Source organism: Lasioglossum baleicum, chromosome 8 (genome assembly GCF_051020765.1).
Source record: "Lasioglossum baleicum chromosome 8, iyLasBale1, whole genome shotgun sequence".
Classification (NCBI taxonomy): Eukaryota; Metazoa; Arthropoda; class Insecta; order Hymenoptera; family Halictidae; genus Lasioglossum; species Lasioglossum baleicum.
Genome location: NC_134936.1, coordinates 1,710,441 through 1,732,117, shown reverse-complemented (window position 1 = coordinate 1,732,117; position 21,677 = coordinate 1,710,441). Strand labels below are relative to the sequence as shown.

At 38.2% G+C, this 21,677-nt stretch overlaps 1 protein-coding gene across 5 annotated transcripts in view; it reads left to right on the top strand.

The window, feature by feature from the left end:
• 5-ht7 (5-hydroxytryptamine receptor 7) overlaps positions 1-21,649 on the top strand; it is a 364,419-nt gene extending 342,770 nt beyond the window's left edge. For all 5 annotated transcript variants that reach the window (XM_076428829.1, XM_076428827.1, XM_076428824.1 and 2 more), the window contains one exon: positions 2,476-21,649. In XM_076428829.1, coding sequence (XP_076284944.1) covers positions 2,476-3,105 — 630 coding nt within the window. In that variant the 3' untranslated portion in view covers positions 3,106-21,649. The remainder of the gene's footprint in view (positions 1-2,475) is intronic.
• The last annotated feature ends 28 nt before the right edge of the window (positions 21,650-21,677 follow it).

Genomic DNA, 21,677 nt, shown 5'->3' with positions numbered 1-21,677 from the left:
ACAACATTTGTAAAGTTCGCCTTTCTGATTTTTTAAAATTCAAACATACTTTTCTCGTATGTTTGTCCCTGACTTTTATGAATCGTAATCGCTTCAGCAGGAACCACTGGAAATTGACTACGTGTCATTTGATATTTTTCCTCACTCGACATATTTACATGATTCGAGATTTTTAGTATTAGTGTTAAATTTTGATGAATATTTGCATTTTTCATATAATCACGATAACGAGTTCTTACTTTCACTCCTACTCTGGCCAATTGAAAATCTAACGACAATATAGACGAAATTTTAGTATTTTCTTGAAAAGTAATAAATTTTAATATTCCGCATGTGTGTGCTCCATTAACCAATCCGTTTTCAACATCAATGTTATTAATAATTATCATATAGTTTATATTAATTTTCAATTTAATCTCAGTTAATAATTCGTTTTGAACTGATTGTTTTTTTAAAGATTGTAATATAAATTTTTTTTTGTACTTTCATCGATATTCTTTGAAAATGTATTCTCGGGAGTAGAGATGATTAACTCACTCTTGCATTGGGATAATTTTCGATTATTGTAAGAGGAAACATTAGCGTAAGGTACAAAAAAAAAAATTTTTTTAATTTAAAAAAAATGAAAAAAAAAATTTTTTGTGTAATTACGTTTGTTTCTTCGGTGGAAACTTTCCGTTCTCTCGTATAAATTGCATTGTAGAATCAACTCCTTTCGAAAAAAACTAAAAATCTAAAAAACTACTTGACCAATATGGACCAAAATCTAATCAGCTCTAAGTTACGACGGGGCACATCGATTGCATCATTCATCATTCTGATCGCGTTGTTACTTTTTCAGAAAACGTTAACGAAAAATTTGATACCATAGAAACAGACATACGCACGCGCGCGCGCGCGCGCACACACACACACATACACGAACATATTGCTGAAAATAGTCTAAAATGACTGCAATGACCATGAAACGTGAAGATCTGCTAAAAAATCGATTTTCGATTTTCGGGGTCATTACAATAACTTCCCTATAAAATCGGGAAGTTAAAAAAAAAAGGAAAAATCAACACAAATTTTTAAAAAATCATTTTACGGACCACTGCAGCTGAAACTTTCTCGTACATATTCACGTTCCAAACGATCCTTACTCTACGAAAGCTTGTAGAAAACTGTGTGGTGGCAAAAATGAATGTATTTTTTGGATAGCGTTTGTAGCAGGTAGGTAAGTGCAATAAAACGTCCGTACTAGGGTTTTCCCATACGTACGTCAGCATAGGATTCTACTAGCAATAATCCTCACGGTTAACGGCACCGTGCTATTTGTCAATCAATGTAAAGTGTAAAAGTCTGCACGGGAAAATTCAAAATCGTCAGCATTTGTTTCTATGTGGGCACGATACCTACCTACCTGCTAAAAACGTTCTCTAAAAATGCATTGGTCGTTACCATTACAGAGTTTTCTACAACCTTTCGTAAAGTAAGGATCGTTTGAAACGTGAATATTTACGAGAAAGTTTCAGCAGCACTGGTAGACACATTGCGTGAATGTTCGTTCTCCAAAATGCGGAGTATCAAATCGGAAAAGCGCACCCGGTTGAATGATGCTTCTCTATCGTCTGTGATGAGAGCAGCGACGTCTAATCTGTCATTCGATATATCTGATATACCAAGTATGTCTAAACATCATGTTTCTGAATGACTGAATAAAATTTTGGCAATGGAATTCAAAACTATTTTTCAAATTAATCTTACTAGTTTATTCTTCAAACTTTTCTTCCGAAATTATCATACGACATAGTGGAACAGGCCTACAGGGGATACCACGAAAAAAAACGCATTGACGATAGTACCTCCGCGGTAATGTGGAAACCTAGCGATACCGGTGTCGCCCTAATGCGCCACGCGCTTTTCATGCGGTACGGGCCTGAGCACTTGGGCAGTCACGGGGAGCGAGACGTGCGGGAGGCGCAGGCCTCGAAATCGGGCCGAACGGTGCAACCGTTGCCGACCACTAGAGTTTTAGACTGTCCAAACAATCAAAGTTTGATGAAAAAGTTAAAATTCCTGACATGATACGAGAGCTCTGCTCGAAGACCACAGAAAACGAATGTTGTTTTCTATTTAGCATAAACTTGGCAACATCAGCCACCACAACCGAATCAATAAATCAATATTCCAAGCACTCGAGTAGCTCTTACGGTTCCATCTTCGAACAGTTCCTCTGAACCCACACAAGAAAGCAATGTAGTTCCTCATTTAGTATGGAAGCTACATTAACCTTCCAGTAGTAGCGCTGCCGTACTGCTCGAGCGTCGGCAGCTCGCGAGCAGTCAGTTGACCAGGCCTGCTGTAAATCTTGGCGGCTTCAGATCACAATAACTACCAAACGAATAATTAATAGCTAAACCTGCCTGCACTTTTTCCAAAGACAAAGAAGGGATAAGTACAACCATTCCACCTTTGTTTTTTCTGTTACAGTGCAGCAGCCACGCGGTGCGCTGTTTCGCAGGCAGGACTCGCAAGAGCAACGAGTCGCAGTGCCCGATGCTGCAGAAGCTGGAGAAGCCGATCCTGTCGTCATCGACAACGATCACGCCACCTCTGACCAAGTCGACGATCGTGAGGAACCACTTGAACAGCGCGTGCAGCGCGACACACTCGCCCCACCATAAGAAACTGAGGTTCCACCTGGCGAAGGAACGTAAAGCGAGCACCACGCTGGGCATCATAATGAGCGCGTTCATCGTCTGTTGGCTGCCGTTCTTCGTCTTGGCCCTGGTCAGACCGTTCCTGAGCGACCCGGACGCAATCCCGGCGTTCCTGTCGAGCCTGTTTCTCTGGCTCGGCTACTGCAACAGCTTGCTGAACCCCATCATCTACGCGACGCTCAACAGAGACTTCCGGAAGCCGTTCCGCGAGATCCTCTACTTCCGTTGCAGCAACTTGAACCACATGATGCGCGAGGAGTTCTACCAGAGCCAGTACGGCGACCCTGTCAACAATTACGAGATCAAGGCCGGCGAGATGGACGTCGCGGAATGTCTCGACCACCACGGCGTCGAGGCGATCGACGTCGCCGCGAATGTACCCAACGAGAGCTTCCTGTGATCCGGGATGGAGGACGTCCGTTTCGATCGTCAGGAACCCAGCCGCCATTAGAGGACGCGAAAGTTCCGACACCGCCCCGCGACACATGCTGATCATCCGGACACACCTGTCGCCCCTCGTCGGTCAATTAATCGTTCAAGAGCCACGGGATTAATCGCCCTGATCGAAGATCAACAGCACCTAGCTATTCTCGATCTGTCGGGTTGCTGCGTCCCGACGGTGTCCTCTTTCTCTTTCTCTTTCTCTTTTTCTGTGTTCGGTGACCAGTTTCTTGTCGAGGTCTGGGTTAGAGGATTCATGAACGTTCCCAGCTTTATACGAGGTTGCCACGCGAACCTCGACAGCGATAAGCTGGCTCGGGACATCGAGAGGTCTTCCCTGCTCTGTGGTAAAGACCAGAGCCTGGTGCTATCTCAGTGCAGCCAGATAAAGGCGGGAAGATTTCGAGTCTCCAACGAGAGCTGGACCACTTCGTCTATCCCGCCACTGTGGAAAAGCGTGGGACAAGATGCTAGACTACCAAAGAGATCCCCTCGAGTCTTTGACGTGGCTCGGTGATTCCCCGGTTAGGGGCAGCGAGATCACACATAGGAAACCTTTGATGCTTGATAACTAAGTACGTCTTTCGCTTAATGTATCCAGCCCTAGAAACGACCGAGTCCCGCGCCCGTGAATACCTGCATTACGCGTTACAGCGATGGCCGAAAGGAAGCTCGAAAGAGCACGGTAACGTGATTATGATTTTAGAAGGAGGTACATATAAGATGAGGGTAATTCGTTTGTTGAGAGGACGCAAGCCGTTGAACATTCGAACCACTCGCTATCGTCGGTTTCGGTGAATTTCGTTTTCAGCTGCTGGAGACACTTTACCTAGTGGAAACTTGGTAATAAGCTTCCCCGTAACTGCGCTAACTTGAAAGGGAGCTTAGTTTCTGTTTGAGTAATGAATTTGGAAAATTGTTACTGCCAGGGATCGAAAATGTTATGGAACTTTTTAAGAGACTCTATATTTAAAGTGGGGACCGTGGCACTTTTTTCGACATCGTTCTCAGGTTGTAAGTTCCAATCAGAACAGATAAAGAAAAGTTGTCGATCTACTGATTTTTATGACAAGCGCATGAAATCAGTCGTCTATTTATAACAATGTTAAATAATCATTACAATTAAATGGCTATTCGAATAATGTTCCCGAAGTGAAAACTTCTTTATGCAGTGGACGTGTCTGATCCGTCACGTTCCGAGGTGAAACACTATTCAGGTAAACTCTTATGCGCACAGTATTTCTTTTAATTGCAATATTTAACTAGATCATTCACGGCTCCAAGCTTGCTTGTGTGTCCTTTTATAGAACTATTTTCATTAAGCGTTCTAAAATAACTTGTTCTATTCTTATGCAATATGAATAAACTGAAACGAGAATGCAGCGAGTGGGAAAATTCAAAGAAAAATCAATAACATAATCATTAAGAGTAACATTGTACGATGTAAATTGTTTCATTCAATATGTTTGTTGTTTATACGTAATATTAATGTGTGCACACGATCACATCGATTTCGAGCTTCAGTTTGGCCAACACTGTATATATTGTACAAACGTTACAGAAGTAATGTGTGTAGTGTTGCGTCGATAATTTCGAACGGTATGTAATTAGTAAGCAGGAGATTTCTCGAATCTAGAAACTTACTTGATCTAAATGTATGTACGAAGCGTGTCTACCAGCGTATACGAATTTCACCAAGTAAACATACGGAACGTGCGTGCGTCTCGTGCGATTGCTCCAGAATAAAACAAACAAATCGATGTAACTATTCGAAATCGCAAATAGGGAATAACCAGAAGAAGCAAAAATTAGACCAATCAGAAAAGGCAGTTTCGTTTGTTCCGTTGAGAACGATTAAATTCACAGTAATGAAAAATACCAGAGATAAATTTTTAAGATTATGGAATAATGCATTGGATACTGTTGTTTAGCACTTAAATTTAATTTGTCAAAATTTGTTCCATATCCCTTATAAATTCTATGTAATTAAACAACATACCAATTTTATTTTAAACAACCTACTAATTTTTGGTGTGCCGGTATTATTATTAAACAATGTATCGCCTGGCAACATTAATTGTGTGTGTATTTACTTGGAGTTTTGGCAACGATATTATTATTATAGTTGATTTGTGGCATGAAATTATGCTTCCTATTCTGATAAACAAATGTTGGCTGTAACCGTTCTAAATTGTTGTTTAGAAACTAATAGAAATACTATTGATCGATCCTAATAAGCATTGTCCCTCCATCTAATTTCACGTAGCAGCAATGAAACATTTGAAAAAAAAGTATGTTCGAACTTTGAAGAAGTGTGCATGAATACATTAAACAAATTAACGACTGGCGACACTAAATGTTCGTGTAATTATTCAGTCTATCAGTGACGATACTTTGTTGAAGTAACAAAATGGCTTGCACGTGATTGACTGGATTTTTAGTACATTTGATTTCCTACGAAATAAATACTGAATTCTGTCACGCAATTCCAATCCGAGAACGGCATCCGATGGAAGAAAACCTAGACCCCGGGAGAGGATGTCGGGCAAATAACAAATACCATTGGGAAACGTCGATTGTAGATCGAGTAGTCGGTTGGAAAATTACTCGTGACGCGCGAGAGGATAGTAAAACCGTCGAGATGGTTTCTTGCACCTCTGGAGTGCGATTACGGAAAATGTACTTCCCATTTGAATCGTTAACTGTCTTCACAATTAGTACCGTAGAAAAGCGAGCGCGAGAACCGAGCACTCCCCAGAACATTATTCTGTAGAACTGTACGTACAGAGTACAGATCCGTGCAAGCTCTACACGTAAGAGGCGCTGAAAATTTGTATTATGGAACGTTCAAACTATTAAATGCCACGAGAAGATCAGCTTTCATTATTGAATTATTTATTGAATTTTTCATTATTGAATATTTACGTAGTTTTTCAAATATTTATCGAAGACAGGCAGTAAGAAAGTTAACGGTGTTTTCTTGAACAGGAGTATCGATACTCAATTTATTAGAATTATTCAAGAAAGAATTACATTTTCTGGCATAAAAATTTCTGGTATAATTATCCACAAGCAAATCATTTAAAAATCGAAATTTGGTACCAGTGTGGTTCCTTTTAACGGAAGATTCCCTGACAGAAATAATAAGCAAGTGCTGATACAAAGGTTTTGGATAATTGTTATTTTTCGAGCCTGGGAAGTGCAGAGGTTGGTAGGTCGAGAAGAAAGAAGTGAAAAGGATCAGAAAATCGCTAAAGATATTTAGGATAGAGGGTAACAAGACGTCGAAGAATTTCAGGAAATGTGTCCTCAAACCGGAGAACACAATCGATCGGAACCTCAAGGAATTGAATTCTCGGCATTGCCGGCGAGACGACGGGGATGTATGGGCGAAGTTCGAGTTTTTCGTGGCGTCGAAATGAAAAATTTATGTCGCACCATACGTGTCCACGGGAGCCATCTTTCGAGACAAACAACCGAGCATACTGAGAAAACATGTCAGACCTAACGAAAATTACGATTCGAAGCGACAACACGTGATAATAAAAATGTATCGGAAGATTACGAAAATTGTTGAACGAAAGTCTCGTGAGGTTGACTTGCATCGCGAAACACGTTAAACTGTGTCATTGTCGTAATAAAAATGCCGCGCGCGGTTTACATTTCGACAACAATCACGATGACCTTGCGCAAAAGTTTTTCCAAGCACGTCATTTTATAGCATCGAGTTAAAGTCCACTTTAAAGGTAGTAATGATCGTTGCGCATTGATAAAGGTGAAGCAGAAGTTTTCCGAAAATAAAAATGTATTCGAACGCAGCCACTATGTCGAATCTAGCATCTGGTACGAAACCATTATCGATAACAACGATCAGCTGGAATTTCGCTTTACGATCGGGATTGCGCCGTTGAAATTCGTCGGGCGTCCAGCCGAAAGATAAAAAGAGGATATAAAAACGCTGTGTGTATGTGTGTGTGTGATTTTTTTTAACGTTCAACCTATTACTGATACTGACTCTTTATTGCACGATCATAGTGCCTTTTTTCTGGTTCGCGATCGCATGTTCAATATCATTTCTCCGGCACGCAATCTTGCGATATTGTCTTTCAATTGAAATTCTTCCGTGAAAGGAAATGACTCCCCCTCTTGCGAACCTTCTATTAAAGAAGTAAAATAACCGGCTCGAGGATGAGGGAAATCAATTAACCTGATAATGATAGCAGTGGCCCGCCCTCGCCAACCAACTAACGAAAACAATTTTCTATCGGACTCTGATTATAATCAAGAATTGTGTAATTTTGAAAATCACTCTCTGGGAAAATAAGTTATTTCAATGTAGTCACTCCATTTTCGATTCTGATTGCATGTTCGGATCGTTTCTGTGACAAGCAATTTCAATCGAATCATTTCATTTCGGATTTTTATTGTTTATCGAGATTGTTCTCGTGATCAAACGAAATTTCAGAAATCTAATGTCTGTCGTAATTTTTAAATCGGTCATAACAAATGGAAATTACATAAAGTGTAATTTCTTCTTTCTAATCATTTTGATAAGTGAAAAAAGATCTAGTCAAATTCATCTCCTGCTAATCTTCTAGTCTTTACCCGTGAATCCGGCTTACTTATTGTTAGATAAAGACTTTACTGTCTATGTAATCTTAAGCGAATACAATGCAAGTGATCCTTTCTCTTTATCATTTAAATATTCAATAATCAATGTTTCGAACAATGATAACAACAACGAGGATCGTCAAGATTACATTCTATTTCTGTAAAGGAACAAACACATTAATTTTCAAATTAGAATTTTATTATACGAGTATACGACTCTCGATCGTTGCATTTGCTTTTACCTTTAACGAAAATATTTTCCGTGTCCAATATATGAATAATTATACAAAGGCTTGATACGTTCGATCGAATCCTTTTTGCCAAAGGTAGTATTTCTCAAAAGAAATAATAATTAAAAAGACGTGCATGGAATCAATCAATTTTTAAACGAAAGTCTGGTTATATTTATTGAATTCTTCACTTTTGTGTGATTACAAACGCACATTCAGCAGCGCTGTGGACAACATTGTTGATTACGCGGTTCAAAGATTAATCTTTCGTGCTGTGATTTTAACAATTTAATTGTACACTGCAGAAGTGCAATAGAAATTTTTCAAAAATGGTACACTTTGATCTAATATGATATACGATCGATTTACTTTCAATTTACCGGGATGGTTTGCGAAGAAACGTGTCGAATTCGTTTATTGTTAAGAAAATTCCGAAAAATAGGACAAACTCGACCCAGAAGAGCTTGTCGAGATGAATGGACGATAAAAAAGATCGGCAGAAGATCGTCAAGGCGAAACGAATGCCGAGTATCGATACAAAATCCGTCTGACCAATTGTAGAGAGCTGTCGGAGCACGAAAAAGCAAACGGCGAGAAAAGGAAAATGGTGAAACGAGAGTTCCGCGAAACGCATAGTATCCTGACCTGAATCTTTTTAAGGCAGCTTCTAAAGAAGGGAAGGTTTGCGGGTAGGTGGGTAATAAAGCCGTGCTAGTGAAGAGCCATAAACGTGTAGCTGCTGTCAAAAGCGGGGCAATATACCTTAATCGCATGCGAAACAAAACAACCGTGCTCGATCTATCAAACGGAGCATAAAACGGCACTTCTGCACAGTAATACACATTCGATAATTATTCACGCGATTCTCGAGCGATTCAACTTCCGTTTACAAAAGCATCGACCGCGTGAACGTGGAACACTAATCGGTGCTGGAAAATTCACGAATTAGCACTTAATTCTTAAGAAAGCCTCGTTAATTTTTGTGAAGAAATTCGAAACAGTATACGAACAAATGACCGCGCTATTAGGCAGCGGATCTTTATGCAAAATAAAAATTTTCCTCCGGAATTGCAACTTTACTTTCTTTCCCAATATGTAACAGTATTTTTTAAAGTCTACTAATATTGCTGTGTTAAATTATATCTCCCCATTTCTGTCATTAATGAATCCAATCCGCTGTCTAATAATTAAATATCAGTCAAGTTAAACAAAAATTAGACATGAGCCAAGAATATTGTTACAGTGTATTCTCGACGTATTAAAATTATTAAAAGAACAATCTTCTTTTTACTTCATCTCTGTTTCTTGCAACTGACTTGGAAAATTCATATTTTTTTCAACTCGGAAGAAAAACAATCGCTTATCAAGGATCAGTTTTGTAAAACTTTAAAACCCCGTCAGCCAATTTTCCCAGCTCTCGATTAAGTACAGAAAAATGTCCCGTCAAAATATATTATTAAATTAATACATACAATTGTTGCCCATTGCGACTGAAAAATGAAGAATCATTTTAATCCATCTGTCACGGATTTCCTGTTGAAAATCACGATTCCATTAGAGTTCTACCTTTGAAGTTTTCTAAATAAGCGTTTTCCTCGATAGAAGTTTGCGCAGCAGTTCCCATTCGAGCAGTACATATTCTATTATGAAAGCATACGTTCGAAGCGTTTGAGGAGCTTCGTGTTCTGTGTCGAACGTGGCGCGCATTCTTCGCTAAAATTCGAAGGTGTTATATTGAAAATAGACATTGCACGGAACGATTTCGATCTGGCTCGATACGATAGAAAATGCAGCGAGCGTCGAGAGCAGTTTCTTTGTACGGTTGAAAGTTAACTCGTTTACTGCCGCGAATGCTTGAAATACCCATTTCTCGAGGTATGTATCTTTGCACGGAGAAGGTCGCCGCGAGCACGCTGTAATAAACAATAAACACACTAAACGACTGCTGGAAACGCAGCGTCGCTGGTAGACACGTGTTAACAAGCATATAAATATTATATTAATATGTAGATACGATTGTATATGGTGCTAACGAGAGAAAGAATATAATTCCAATTGGAGGCCGCCATTTCGAGAGGGTGATGATCACGCGATCATATGTGTGCGATCGGGTCAAAACTTTACGAATGTTGATCGATGTAAATATCTTCGGGTGCGAGGCAAAATGATTAATCTCGATTAAAAATTTAAAAAAAGTTCATTCTGTCTGTTGGTTTATCAGATTTTGTGATTAATCGATTAATTCTGCAGTTTGTTAACAACTCAAATTGATTAAAGATGTTATGTCATTTTGCCTAACAGCCACGGATATTTGTACATACCCTGTTACACATTAGGATTGGATATTTTATTATATGTTTATCGCACTTGTGCAGTGTGCCGGAGTGCTGGACGAAATTCGTATCTCTGTTAACCCTAGATTATTAAGTTATCTGCGAGAGTAATGTCGTTAGTAAGCGTTCGTGAAAAGGACGGCGAAAATTCGCGAGAATGACGAAATTTACCTTGTAAAAAAGTCGGATGAACGAGATGAGAAAGTGATATTGGATGTTAAATGAATTTATTGAAATAAATCCCCCCCCCCCCCCCCCCCGACGTAAGCGGATGATCGTTCGGCATCGCACAACTGACTACAGCAAGATTTATGCATACCATAATCTGGACTTTGAGGAATGTGCAAGCAAAATTTCACAGAGTTTGAAGGAAGCGGAAAATATTTTCGCCCAGTTTTCTGCGATTTTGGCACACTGCGCGACGGTGAGCACGTTTCGGGTGAAGGATTTTGAAAAGTGGTATTGTTTGAACAGAATTCTATTTTTCCTAAGAGTGAAAAGTAGACCGTGGATTTTTATGCAAACTAAAAATTGTACAGGAGCTCTGCGTAGACATTGATTCCTTTGTTTAATCATGTTAACAGAACGAACTGGTTCAAATGTTCTCACTGTCTTGTGTTTGTAAATGCATAAAATCCGCAGTCTAGTGATAAATAGATCGAAAGATACGTACGTTTAAGACGCGTCGAGTGAAGCGAAATATCACTACCGGATCATTTATTCCGAATATTCGGAACATTGAAATGTATATCGTTTCCGCGACGTGGAATGTTAAAAGTAATTTTCACTTTGATACTTTGAGATCTATCGTACACGTTACGCGCTGATAAACGAAATAACGTGGGAATGGCGAGAGGCAACATCTCTTTAAAGTGACGGCCCGATGTGAAATCGAATCGATATCAATTAACACGGTAATAGTCAGGCGCATCACGCAGGATTGTCGACGTATTATCTAGTAACGGCGTACACTATACAAAGAGTGCACAATAGAATTACGATCCTCCGAATTATCACGTGAAATAATAAATGCTAAAGAAATTCTCGGAGAATAGAAACGAATATTTTTCTGATACTATGGTCTTCGTATATTTTAGAAAATTGAACCTGAAATATTATGTGTATCAATGAGGAATGTACTCCTTGTGTTTGACAAGGCTAACAGTGGAATGTACTGATCGTCCATCGGGAGATGGCAGTGATTTCGACATTAAGGCGCGCGCAGGGAGTGTGCGAACCTCCCACTCTTACGCTTAGGTCAGTGATGGACACAGTAGGAGCCCCTCAAACCCCTGCTTCCCCCACCAACGAAACGCGTTCTTCCTCCATGGTTTTATTTCAATCGTACCTGTATTGTCGGCTTCACACGAAAATTGCTCAAGTCCAAAAAAGTAAATTGTACAGGAGGCGAAGAAAACGATTTAAAGCGAAACTATTTTGCTTTACAGTGCAGTTTCCAAATTCTGATATCGCGGCGTTATCTAACAACTTATCGCTGAACTATTACCATAGAAAATCAAGTACCTAACAAGGCGAAGCTGAAAACCCAATTTTCATTAAAAAAATGGACTTGGGCAGTTTTCATACGAGTTACGTCAAGTTTCTCACTGCCATCTCCCGCGTACATTTGTTCGCAAAACAGCGCGGAGCGATTCGACTTGAAATACAAAAGCCAAACTTAGCACGATACAATAAATTACTCATTGACACGCTCAATATTGACAACAAAACTAATGAATAGTCAAATTAAACGCTACCCGCTACTTGCTCAAAGATTCGACGGTTTCAAACTGATCTCAACACGGAAAACCGATACGTTCCGATCACCAACCAACAAAACCCATTCGCAATTTGCCCTGATGATTAGCGTGTTGATCCATTTATCATTTAACCATTCGTTCCCGCAAAGCACACGTAATAAACAAAATATTACAACTGTTTCATCAGGGAAAAGTATAACGAACGTGGTTGTTAAAAGCGTTGTTTCCGTAACGTTTCATTTCATCCGGGTTAATCAGATTTCATAATTGTTGTGTTTTCTCTTACCACGCTGTTTAATAATGCATAGTAACGAGACCCTGGCACACCTTCCTATTCACATAATTAAGTCCTTTGCATTCAGCTCTATACTTAATTACTTAGGTGGAATATTGCATTTCTGAAGGCAGGTTGCCGCGTTCGAACAATCGCTCGCTTTCGAATTAGCAAAGATTTCATTCCGCTTCGGAGATTTCTTCGCTCGGACGCCTTTTGTCCTGTCCCCTGATTATTCGGGATTAGCAAGGTTCTCTGTATTCTTTCGTTTAGACCGATCCCACCCCTGGCCATCTTCGTTCGCGCCAAATTAGCCCGGTTTCGCTCGAAATTTCTTTAATTTACACCCGCGCGTTCGCTACAGTCGAATACCTTTAAATATACGGGCTGCTTCAAAGCATTTGGGCGTAACTTCAGGGATGAATTGAATACGCTGAAATAATCTTTCGTTTTCAAACTACACGCGGTGTCAGAAGGGATAAGTTATATTATTTGGAAGAACGTTTCTTAACATTTAAGAGACACATAAACTAGTCATGTCAGTGTCCGCTCTGATTGGTTGCGTCTCTCAGACCGTAATAATGGCGCCCGACCGTACAATCCCATAGCGAAGCCGTACTGTTTCGAACCAGGGAAGGAAGACGTATCACTAGCTAGACAATCCTAGATGTTTCTAACGCGAGCTGTTTGTATGTGACACAAATCAAAAATACGTTAAAGTGTTTGCGAAATCGGCCAGCGCAGCGTGGCGAGAACAATCCTTGTGATCTTCTGCGGCGGAAAGGAACGGAGAGGATCTCGCCTATGCGTCGAGATTTCGGAAGAGGCTCAAAGAATAAAAAAAGAATGGAAAGAAAAAGAATCTAGAGTATTAAGCAAGTTAAACGCTAAACCAAGCATGTACGATTGGAGATCGCTGTGTTAAATGTATACTCGAATATATAAATACATATATATATTTAAAGAAGTACGTGGAACGGACGCTTTGTCTCGCGCGAACATTCACAGAGCATGCTCGTCGAAGTCCTGAACGGTTGCGTGTGTACATTTGTTCCTTGAAATCTCGAAGAATTCGATGTAATTTTTAAAGTACGAACAATAGGTGTATCTAGAGAGATAGATAATGTATTCGACTTCAATAGTGTTGACGATATCTGACGAGAAATAGAGAAAAATGGCTTCCGCCGTACCAACCAAAAAAGAAAACACAAATTTGAGCTCGAGAAAAGCACCAGACGATAGAATAACGGAAATGTTCGGGCAATCGTGACGTATTTTACTATGCAAAGTACAATAAAACGAGCGAGTTTAAATCATCCTCCTCTAAAATTCTCACATTTCGAATTGGTCAGAATTCTTTAATGAAAAGGTTTGGTAAATTAGTCGAAAAAGTCCTGATTGAAAATGATTAATTTACAGTTTGCAAAAGACACACGCGCGTCATCGATGTCGTCATAGCTAATGATGTTCTAGAAAGTGAAATTAGAAGATAACGCGTTTAATTTAGGACATGTCTATGTAGGAATCGGACATAAATCTCTGCTTTCGTACGTAAGCGTGAAGATCTGCCGAATAATAAAATCAACGTTACCAGTGTCTAATCATTTCACGGACATTCGCATTATATTTTTTTACATTATTGCATCGTTCGCAAAATCGGGCAAAATTTACGGATGATTGAACGTGAGTAAAGAGATAGAAAGAAAGCTGTAGCCAGAACAGTGCGAGAACGTACCTTTTTGTATTTAGAAGAAGATCTAGCTTCGAATTCAATCGGTGATATAATCCAAAGTCGAAAATCAGTTTTGTAACTTGAGTCATCACTTAGGAACTTGTAAGATACGTTTTAGTATATCAAATAATATAGGCGTCTAAGAATAGTTCTTAACTTAAAAGTATGGATCGCATGATCGCAGTCGTTCTACGTTACTTTCCCAGTAAATTAGAAGTCATATTTTTGATCGAGTCATATTTTTCGAATGAAATCGTTTACAACAATATTACCTTTCTATTTTTCGAAAACGATACTTTTATTCTTTTATGGGCCAACAGTTGCGAGAATTGATCACGATCACTGTAATACTAATTTAATTCAGTAGTTAAGTAATGTCAGCAAAACAATACTAATCTCTAGACTGCGGATCTTTGTGCATTTACGAAGAAATTGGTTCGGTGAAATATAAAACAGTAAAAGATTAAAAAAGTTTTAAAGCATCATGACTTCGTTTTTAATGTGACAAAGGCGTTAGGGGATAAAATCAATTTTTTTCTCATTCCTCTTTCTCACAATCAATGCAGAACATTTTTATTTTGCATAAAGATCCACAGTCTACTAATCTCATACTTGTTCTTGTTTTAGCGTAATTATAAGCAGTTCTATATTAACCTTTTAACCGAGTGACTCTTCAGTTGTGAACATTTGGGGAGACGTAAACAAATAACATTGCCACAATATCAACGTGAATACAATATGGTTTATACTAATGTGGATATTACGATAGAATGAAGTGAAGGAATTATTCGTTGAATTAAGATAAAGATGATAAATTTTCGATGGGCGATATCTAGACAGCGGATGTTTATGCAATTTGCCATTTTCGTAGACGAATTTTAAGAAAGTGGAAGCACATAACCACAGGTCTGGAATAAATAAAAACCATATTAAATTCTGTTAAATTTGATACACCGGCATTTTTTCAAGATTTTCAGAAACCATAAGTGCATAAAGACCCGCACAAATGACGAGTTAACTCGTCATCCCCAGCTGAAAAGTTAAATATTAAAAAATCTATAGCAATATATTAAACGCTATCGAAAGCCGACATTACTTTCCTACCAATAACCAAAATTGCTATTCGAAGTAAAAGCGGAAGTTTAAACGTTGACTACGTGTTGAACATGGAAGACAATCGCACGACGAATAATACGAGAGACTCGTTTTAAAAACAATAAAGCGCGCTTCCTGATATGCAATTCTAATCGGCGGTAAGACAGAGAATCCGGAAGTTCTGCCCGAGGTTCGAACGAGGTTCTCTATTCTCTATGCAGACGACACACAATAGAAGAGGCACAAAGGTATAATTTTGTCAATGTGTATTTTTGATACTATACCGATAACTTCGTTACGTTCGCGTCGGAGTGTCACGAAGGGGAGCACATGTCGAGACGCGGTTTCAGTTTTTCCAGTGTTCGCCAACAGGGATTGTGGGTGTGTGTGTGCGTGCGTATGTGTATGTACGTGTGTATGTGTGGGTGGGTGACCAGAGGACACACGCAGGGGCATCGAAATGGTACACCTACCTCGCATGATGAAAAACAAACAAATTCAACAAACATTAAACCGATTATTTCGGCCGGGTAGCGGCGACGGCCAAGCGTTCTTACGTGAATGTAACTCTCGAAGCGCAATCGTGATTATTCTCTGTACATACAAACAAGCAGAAACTTTTTATGTATGACCTCGTGCTCACGTTGTACCAGCCCGTGTAGAACCGGTCGATGCGAGGGTCTACGAATATTCTAAAATAAATATCGTAACGACTGAATAGCCTGTGACTTTCTTTTTCCCTGCTACGAACGTTCGTAAATGTTTTTCGACGACCATACCGCGTGGACTTACTTGTCGACAAGCCTCTCGATGGGGTTGAAAAAAGCACCCCCGCACACTGGTCCACGCGTTCGATCTAGCTGTTCATTAATATTTTAGCACTATTTGAAAGTTTATAGGTATAGTAATTTAGGTCGTTGGATTCGTTTTGATATCAGCTACAATACTATGAAGTCAAGAATACATATTGACTTTTAAAAATTCAAGGTGACTAACTATTTATGCATTAAAAATTTCTTTTTTAATTTTTTCAATTGAAATTTGCAGACTGCTGAATGTTGATTAAGTTTTGTTTAAAACATTTTTTCTCAGATTATCGGAAGTGTCTGATAAATCAGGTTCATGTTTTCATGTTTTCAGATTCAAGTAATGGATTTTATAAACATAATTAAAAATATTTTATTTAAAACTATGCGAGAAACATAATATTAATTATAAAAAACAAAAATATAATTTTTATTGTATAAACACAATAACAATTGACATTATACTATATTATATTGACAAATCATTATTGTCATTACTTTTTTCTTCAACATCTTTCAATATTAATTGTTCGACTGCATCATCAAAATGCCAGAGGTTGTTCGGCCGCATTCAGGCGACACATACGCTTTAAACAATAATAACTTGTGTACCAGGACCTAGCAGGATAAGATTCTTGCACGATTTCATAGAGAAATGAACGCTGATAATGGGGGACTCGAAAGATATACTTCACCAAAGATTGAAAACTTTGAAGATTCTATTTAGTTTATTGAGCATTGTTATTTCAATAAATTATAAATATTAAATCTTAGTACAAGAGATATACTCTAAATACAGACAAATACTATTCATTTGCAACAAAAATGGACAAATAATATTAAATAGATTGTCAGCCAACAACCGTAGTCCCGTTGAAAGCACCGGTTCTCGTTAGATCATCGAAGTTAAACAACGTGGAACGTGAACAGCACTATAGGATGGGTGGACCGTCTGGTAAAAAACCGGAAAGTGACCCACCCGGGGTGTTTTTTTCACGTGTTGTTGGCAAAAGGTGGTTCGGAACCCACCATAAACAGTAGGTCCCGCTGAAAAGGCGATGGTGAGAGTGGAAAGAGGAAGAGGATTGGTAAATGAATTTGAAACCCTGAGGGGACCAAATATCATGTCCAAATTATTAAATAGATTGTCCAGGGTATCAATAAGAAATGAGATAATTTTTTCGGTGGCTAATAGGATTCATAAAATGTTGATTTTTAAATGCTTGTTTTAATCACAATTTTCAATAAATCTCATTAATTTCATCGTTTTCGAATGTCGTGGACATTTAGGAAGCAATATACATTCAATAAACATCGATTTGGGTAAGTTGCTTTTTTACCAAATGAACAGCTAGATCGAACGCGTGGACCAGTGTGCCCCGTGGAGAAAACTGCCAACAGTTGTCAGACACTCGGTATGGAATAGCTTTAAAAGATTTACTCATTGTTCATGCACACCCAAAATGATTTTTTTCTTAAAAGAAACCAGGAAGTATGGACTGCCCTTTGAATAATTCTGTTATTCTCTAATCTAAATAAAGCCATTATTGGCTTAATTTCTTTGTCAATTGGAGGTTTCGACAATAAAGAGTAATAACTCTTATTATTATTAACACGTTCGCTGCCAACAACGAGTTATCTCGTAGGTCGAAGTTTGTGTTTAGGCTGTCATAAAACATTTTATCGCGAAAGCCGACTACGATATAACTCGTATAATTAATAAAGCAATGAAAAATTATCTAAATTCAATATCATTCCCATAAATACATGATTTGTATTTTTATTTTACAATTAATTAAAATTTGTTGGCGTGGTGGAACCATTTTTGAAAATGTCGCTCGGCAGCGAACGTGTTAATAAATATATAAATATTAATAAAATGTGTGTTATTAATGCATCCGTCGGCGTTTATAAAAATGGGTTAGGTCACTTATTACTTGACCTTGTTATTCAAATTTTACATTCGATTAAATTCATTACATTCGTTTGAATTTTAACCATTCGACTATCGCGACTCTTCATCAGTTTTAGATTGTCTGAAACCACTTATGATCGCTGGCGCGCGAAGAGCGCGCACAGAAATAAACAACTGAAATATATCTTCTATAATTATCCCCGATACGTATGCATAAATACATGTGTATTCTGATTCTCTCAGACCGATTTGTTCTTGGTCACTGGCGACGGAGCACTAATCTCCGTTCTTGACCGACACTTTACTTGCTCCCCTCTCATTACTCGTTCACGTAATTTTTCCTTGTCAGTCTCTTCAGTAATATCTGACGCAGATTACATATTAATTAAGCCACGGACCTTTAGGTGTTTGCAATATACAACGATTTCCAAACGAGAATCAAATTCTCAAGGAACTCGTTCCTCGCAGTATTTTCAATGAATGGAAAGTATAAAAAAAGATGAAACTTTAAAGTACTACGAAAACCATGCACTCCGAATTATTTCTCAATTTTGTTGCCAACAATTCCCAACAATTTTTCAAGTGTTTTATTTGAAATTTACTTCAAAAGACAGTTCCTTGACTGTTACTTATTTCAAACAATTGTGTTTACTAATTACATTAAATATAGGTCTCAAACTTTGTTGTAATTTATATTTGTGGAACTTATATTTGTTTTTCACACCTGTGTACGAATTACATACATCGGTTTTTACGTCATCCGAAGCTCGAAGCTAAATGTTTACTACCCTCATGGCATTGCAACGAAAAAAGTAAAATGGTTGAACGGCGCCATACATGTGGAACCATAATACATATATGGAAAGGGTGCACACGAGGTATTCTGAGTGCAAACGCAACGTTGTGGGTAACTGCAAGCGACAAATTGCGGCTATGATTCAAACGTTTTGATTGACTGTTGAGGTCTGGTTAGTAAAATGCTTGTTGTAAACACTGATCTCGTGCTCGATTGTTGTGTTTGCAATTATAATTTCGATCAATTTCGTACGTTTTCTGTAACACGTTAACTAACCGAAAATCGGGGCTATTTATTCAATGAAATAGAATCTGAAACGTGAAGATTTACCACAGTGATGTGGTAAATAAAAATTGAATACTTCTTTTAATAATATCGATACATATATTGAAAATAACAATAGCCTGTGCGTTTATTGTTTTAATATTTGCACCGTTTTATATTTCTGTTACTCAATTCTCCAATACCTCGTTGATCGTAGGAACTTTTAATTGTTTATTATTATGTCATAATTAAATAAATTCAAAAGTTTTTAGGGATCTCCCGACGATAGCACGTTACAATTGAACTATTAGATTGTAGTCGATAACTTGCTCTCGGATGCAGGTAAATATTTATTTATATCCTTCCAGAAATTCTAGACCTTGCATGGAAAAATCGCGTTAGAATAAAATGCATTTGTCTCTGTTTTTTGCAATTTCTTTGAATTTTCTAGAGATTCCGCGGAGCTAATTGTTGTAAATTTCTAACGCTTAATAAAAGTGGTATGCGCTCACGGCTCATTTCCCGGCGCGACTAAACATCAAGTAGCAGAGTTGTGTCCTGTGTCTACGTGCCACGGGACTTTTGTGCAACAAACTTTTTGAAAATTTATGCGCGCTGAAGCTGCACGTACCCCAACTATCTACTCGAGCCAGTGGAGCCGGTGTACGTGCGAAACAAAAGAGAAAATGCAATGTCTCTGTCGGCTTTTACAATATTGCTTTCCAGTGACATCCACTCACACTATCTTCTCTACAGTCGTTTCTCTCCTTCTATGAACGGTCTCCGTCCATATTGCCAGACTTCATACGGCGACAAACATTTTGATCATACATTTTGACCATAATTTCCATCATCGGAGAAGAAGATTCAATTTTGTACCGAGAATTTTATGTAAATTCTTGTTTCCATAGACAATGAACTAACAAATTTCTTTCGTACAACATACTCTTGCTCTGTATTCATATAAACATTCCCTTATATTTCGTAAATTTGCCATAAATGCATGAAGATCTACAATCTAGTAATAATAGATTAAACTGAAAATTATTTTTGCACTTTGTCCAAATTTATGGCAGATTTATTTTGGCAAAGTTATGACAGACGGAATTTATGATCACAAAAACCTTATCAGCACGTTATCAGAACCGGTTGGCATTAGCTGCGGATATTTATGCGTTTATAGAATATAGAATTCCACAGAATTTAATAATGGAATGCAAAAGCTACCACCACTGAAGATAAGATGTAATTTGTTCCTACTTCCTTGAAATTTGCCTGCAATAATTAAAAATTGCATAAACATCCGCATCTAGTTAATAACAGCAAAAAGCCAAAATGATTTTGTTTTGTGCACATGGTTAAATGAATTGAATAATTTCGCGCGAGAACAGTAATGCAACAGAGCCGGTAAAATGAAAAATCTGTGAGATGGGTGTTTTTATCTGTCGAGTGGTCCCGAGTAATGAAAAGAAGCCCCGAATACACGGAGAACAATGAGTCGAGTGAAAAGAGAGTTTCTCAAACAGCGTCATATTATCCAGGGAAAAAGAAACGCGTGAAACGCTGCCAGGATAAAGTAAACTAAACGAATAATCAAGGAAGACGAAGCGCACCCGTCACCGTCGCCTTCTCCTTATCTGACTGCAGTTCGTTTCATTGGCAAACAGAGCGCGCGGAATAAATAAAACGAAAAAAGTTCGCGGCGAAAACGCGCGGTAAGCCGGGGAAAAAACGATCCAAGTTTTTCCACAACGAGATGTAAAGTTTACGAAGCTTTAGAAAGAAAAATGTTCGCTAACGAGGGCGCGTGCCGTAACGACGTTATCGGACTTTCAACAACACCGCGTGCTTAACGCAAGTATCACAATTGTTCCGCATTAGAACACAATGTTCAAATATATGTATATAAAATCATCCGTGACGTTATCGACTTAGTGACAGATTATCGCAGTTTTTAACAAGATAAAATTGTTTTGCCTCCTCTTTTTCTTTAAAACGTATGAAAATTTTATATTGCTTTTACATGTCTAACTATTTATCGTCCAATAAACATATCCAACTGTTATTTTCATGTCTAACTATTTTCTAGGAAAGTTTATGCGACGGAACTATCGTAACTTTAACTAAACTTATTTCTAGCCCAATGAATAATAACAAAATATCGGTAGCAATTTTTGTTCTCGTCTTTATTGCAATTTTTATATAGACATATTCGCTCACTTCATTAAATTAGAGTCTCGGATTAATTACACCTATGTAAGTAGAATGTAATACTTATTCGAACGAGTTATATTGTTACATCGTTCTGTAATAAACAATTGCATATATCCTTGAAAACAGAATTAACCGAATCTTTCCTGTTATCTACTCGCCATTGTTTGCCGAGTTCTGATTGGTATAATATATGTATGATCAATTTATAATATTATATGTATTACTGATTGACATAATTGACAGTGACGAACGGCGGGCAAATATCAGGAAATATTTATAACACCTATTGACTAAATTCAAATGTTTACTTTGCTCTTGGGAAACAGAGAGCTTGAGAACACCAGCTACATACTCGTGGGTCTAAAGTTGATGAGGTCTTAGTCTACCTAACGCTTAAATGGGTTCAAGTGGATAAAGGCCTCGCTACGTCTGACCAATTACGGCACAGTTGTCTTGCAATTGTTATCGTATATTTTGATATCATAGTATAACATAATTTTA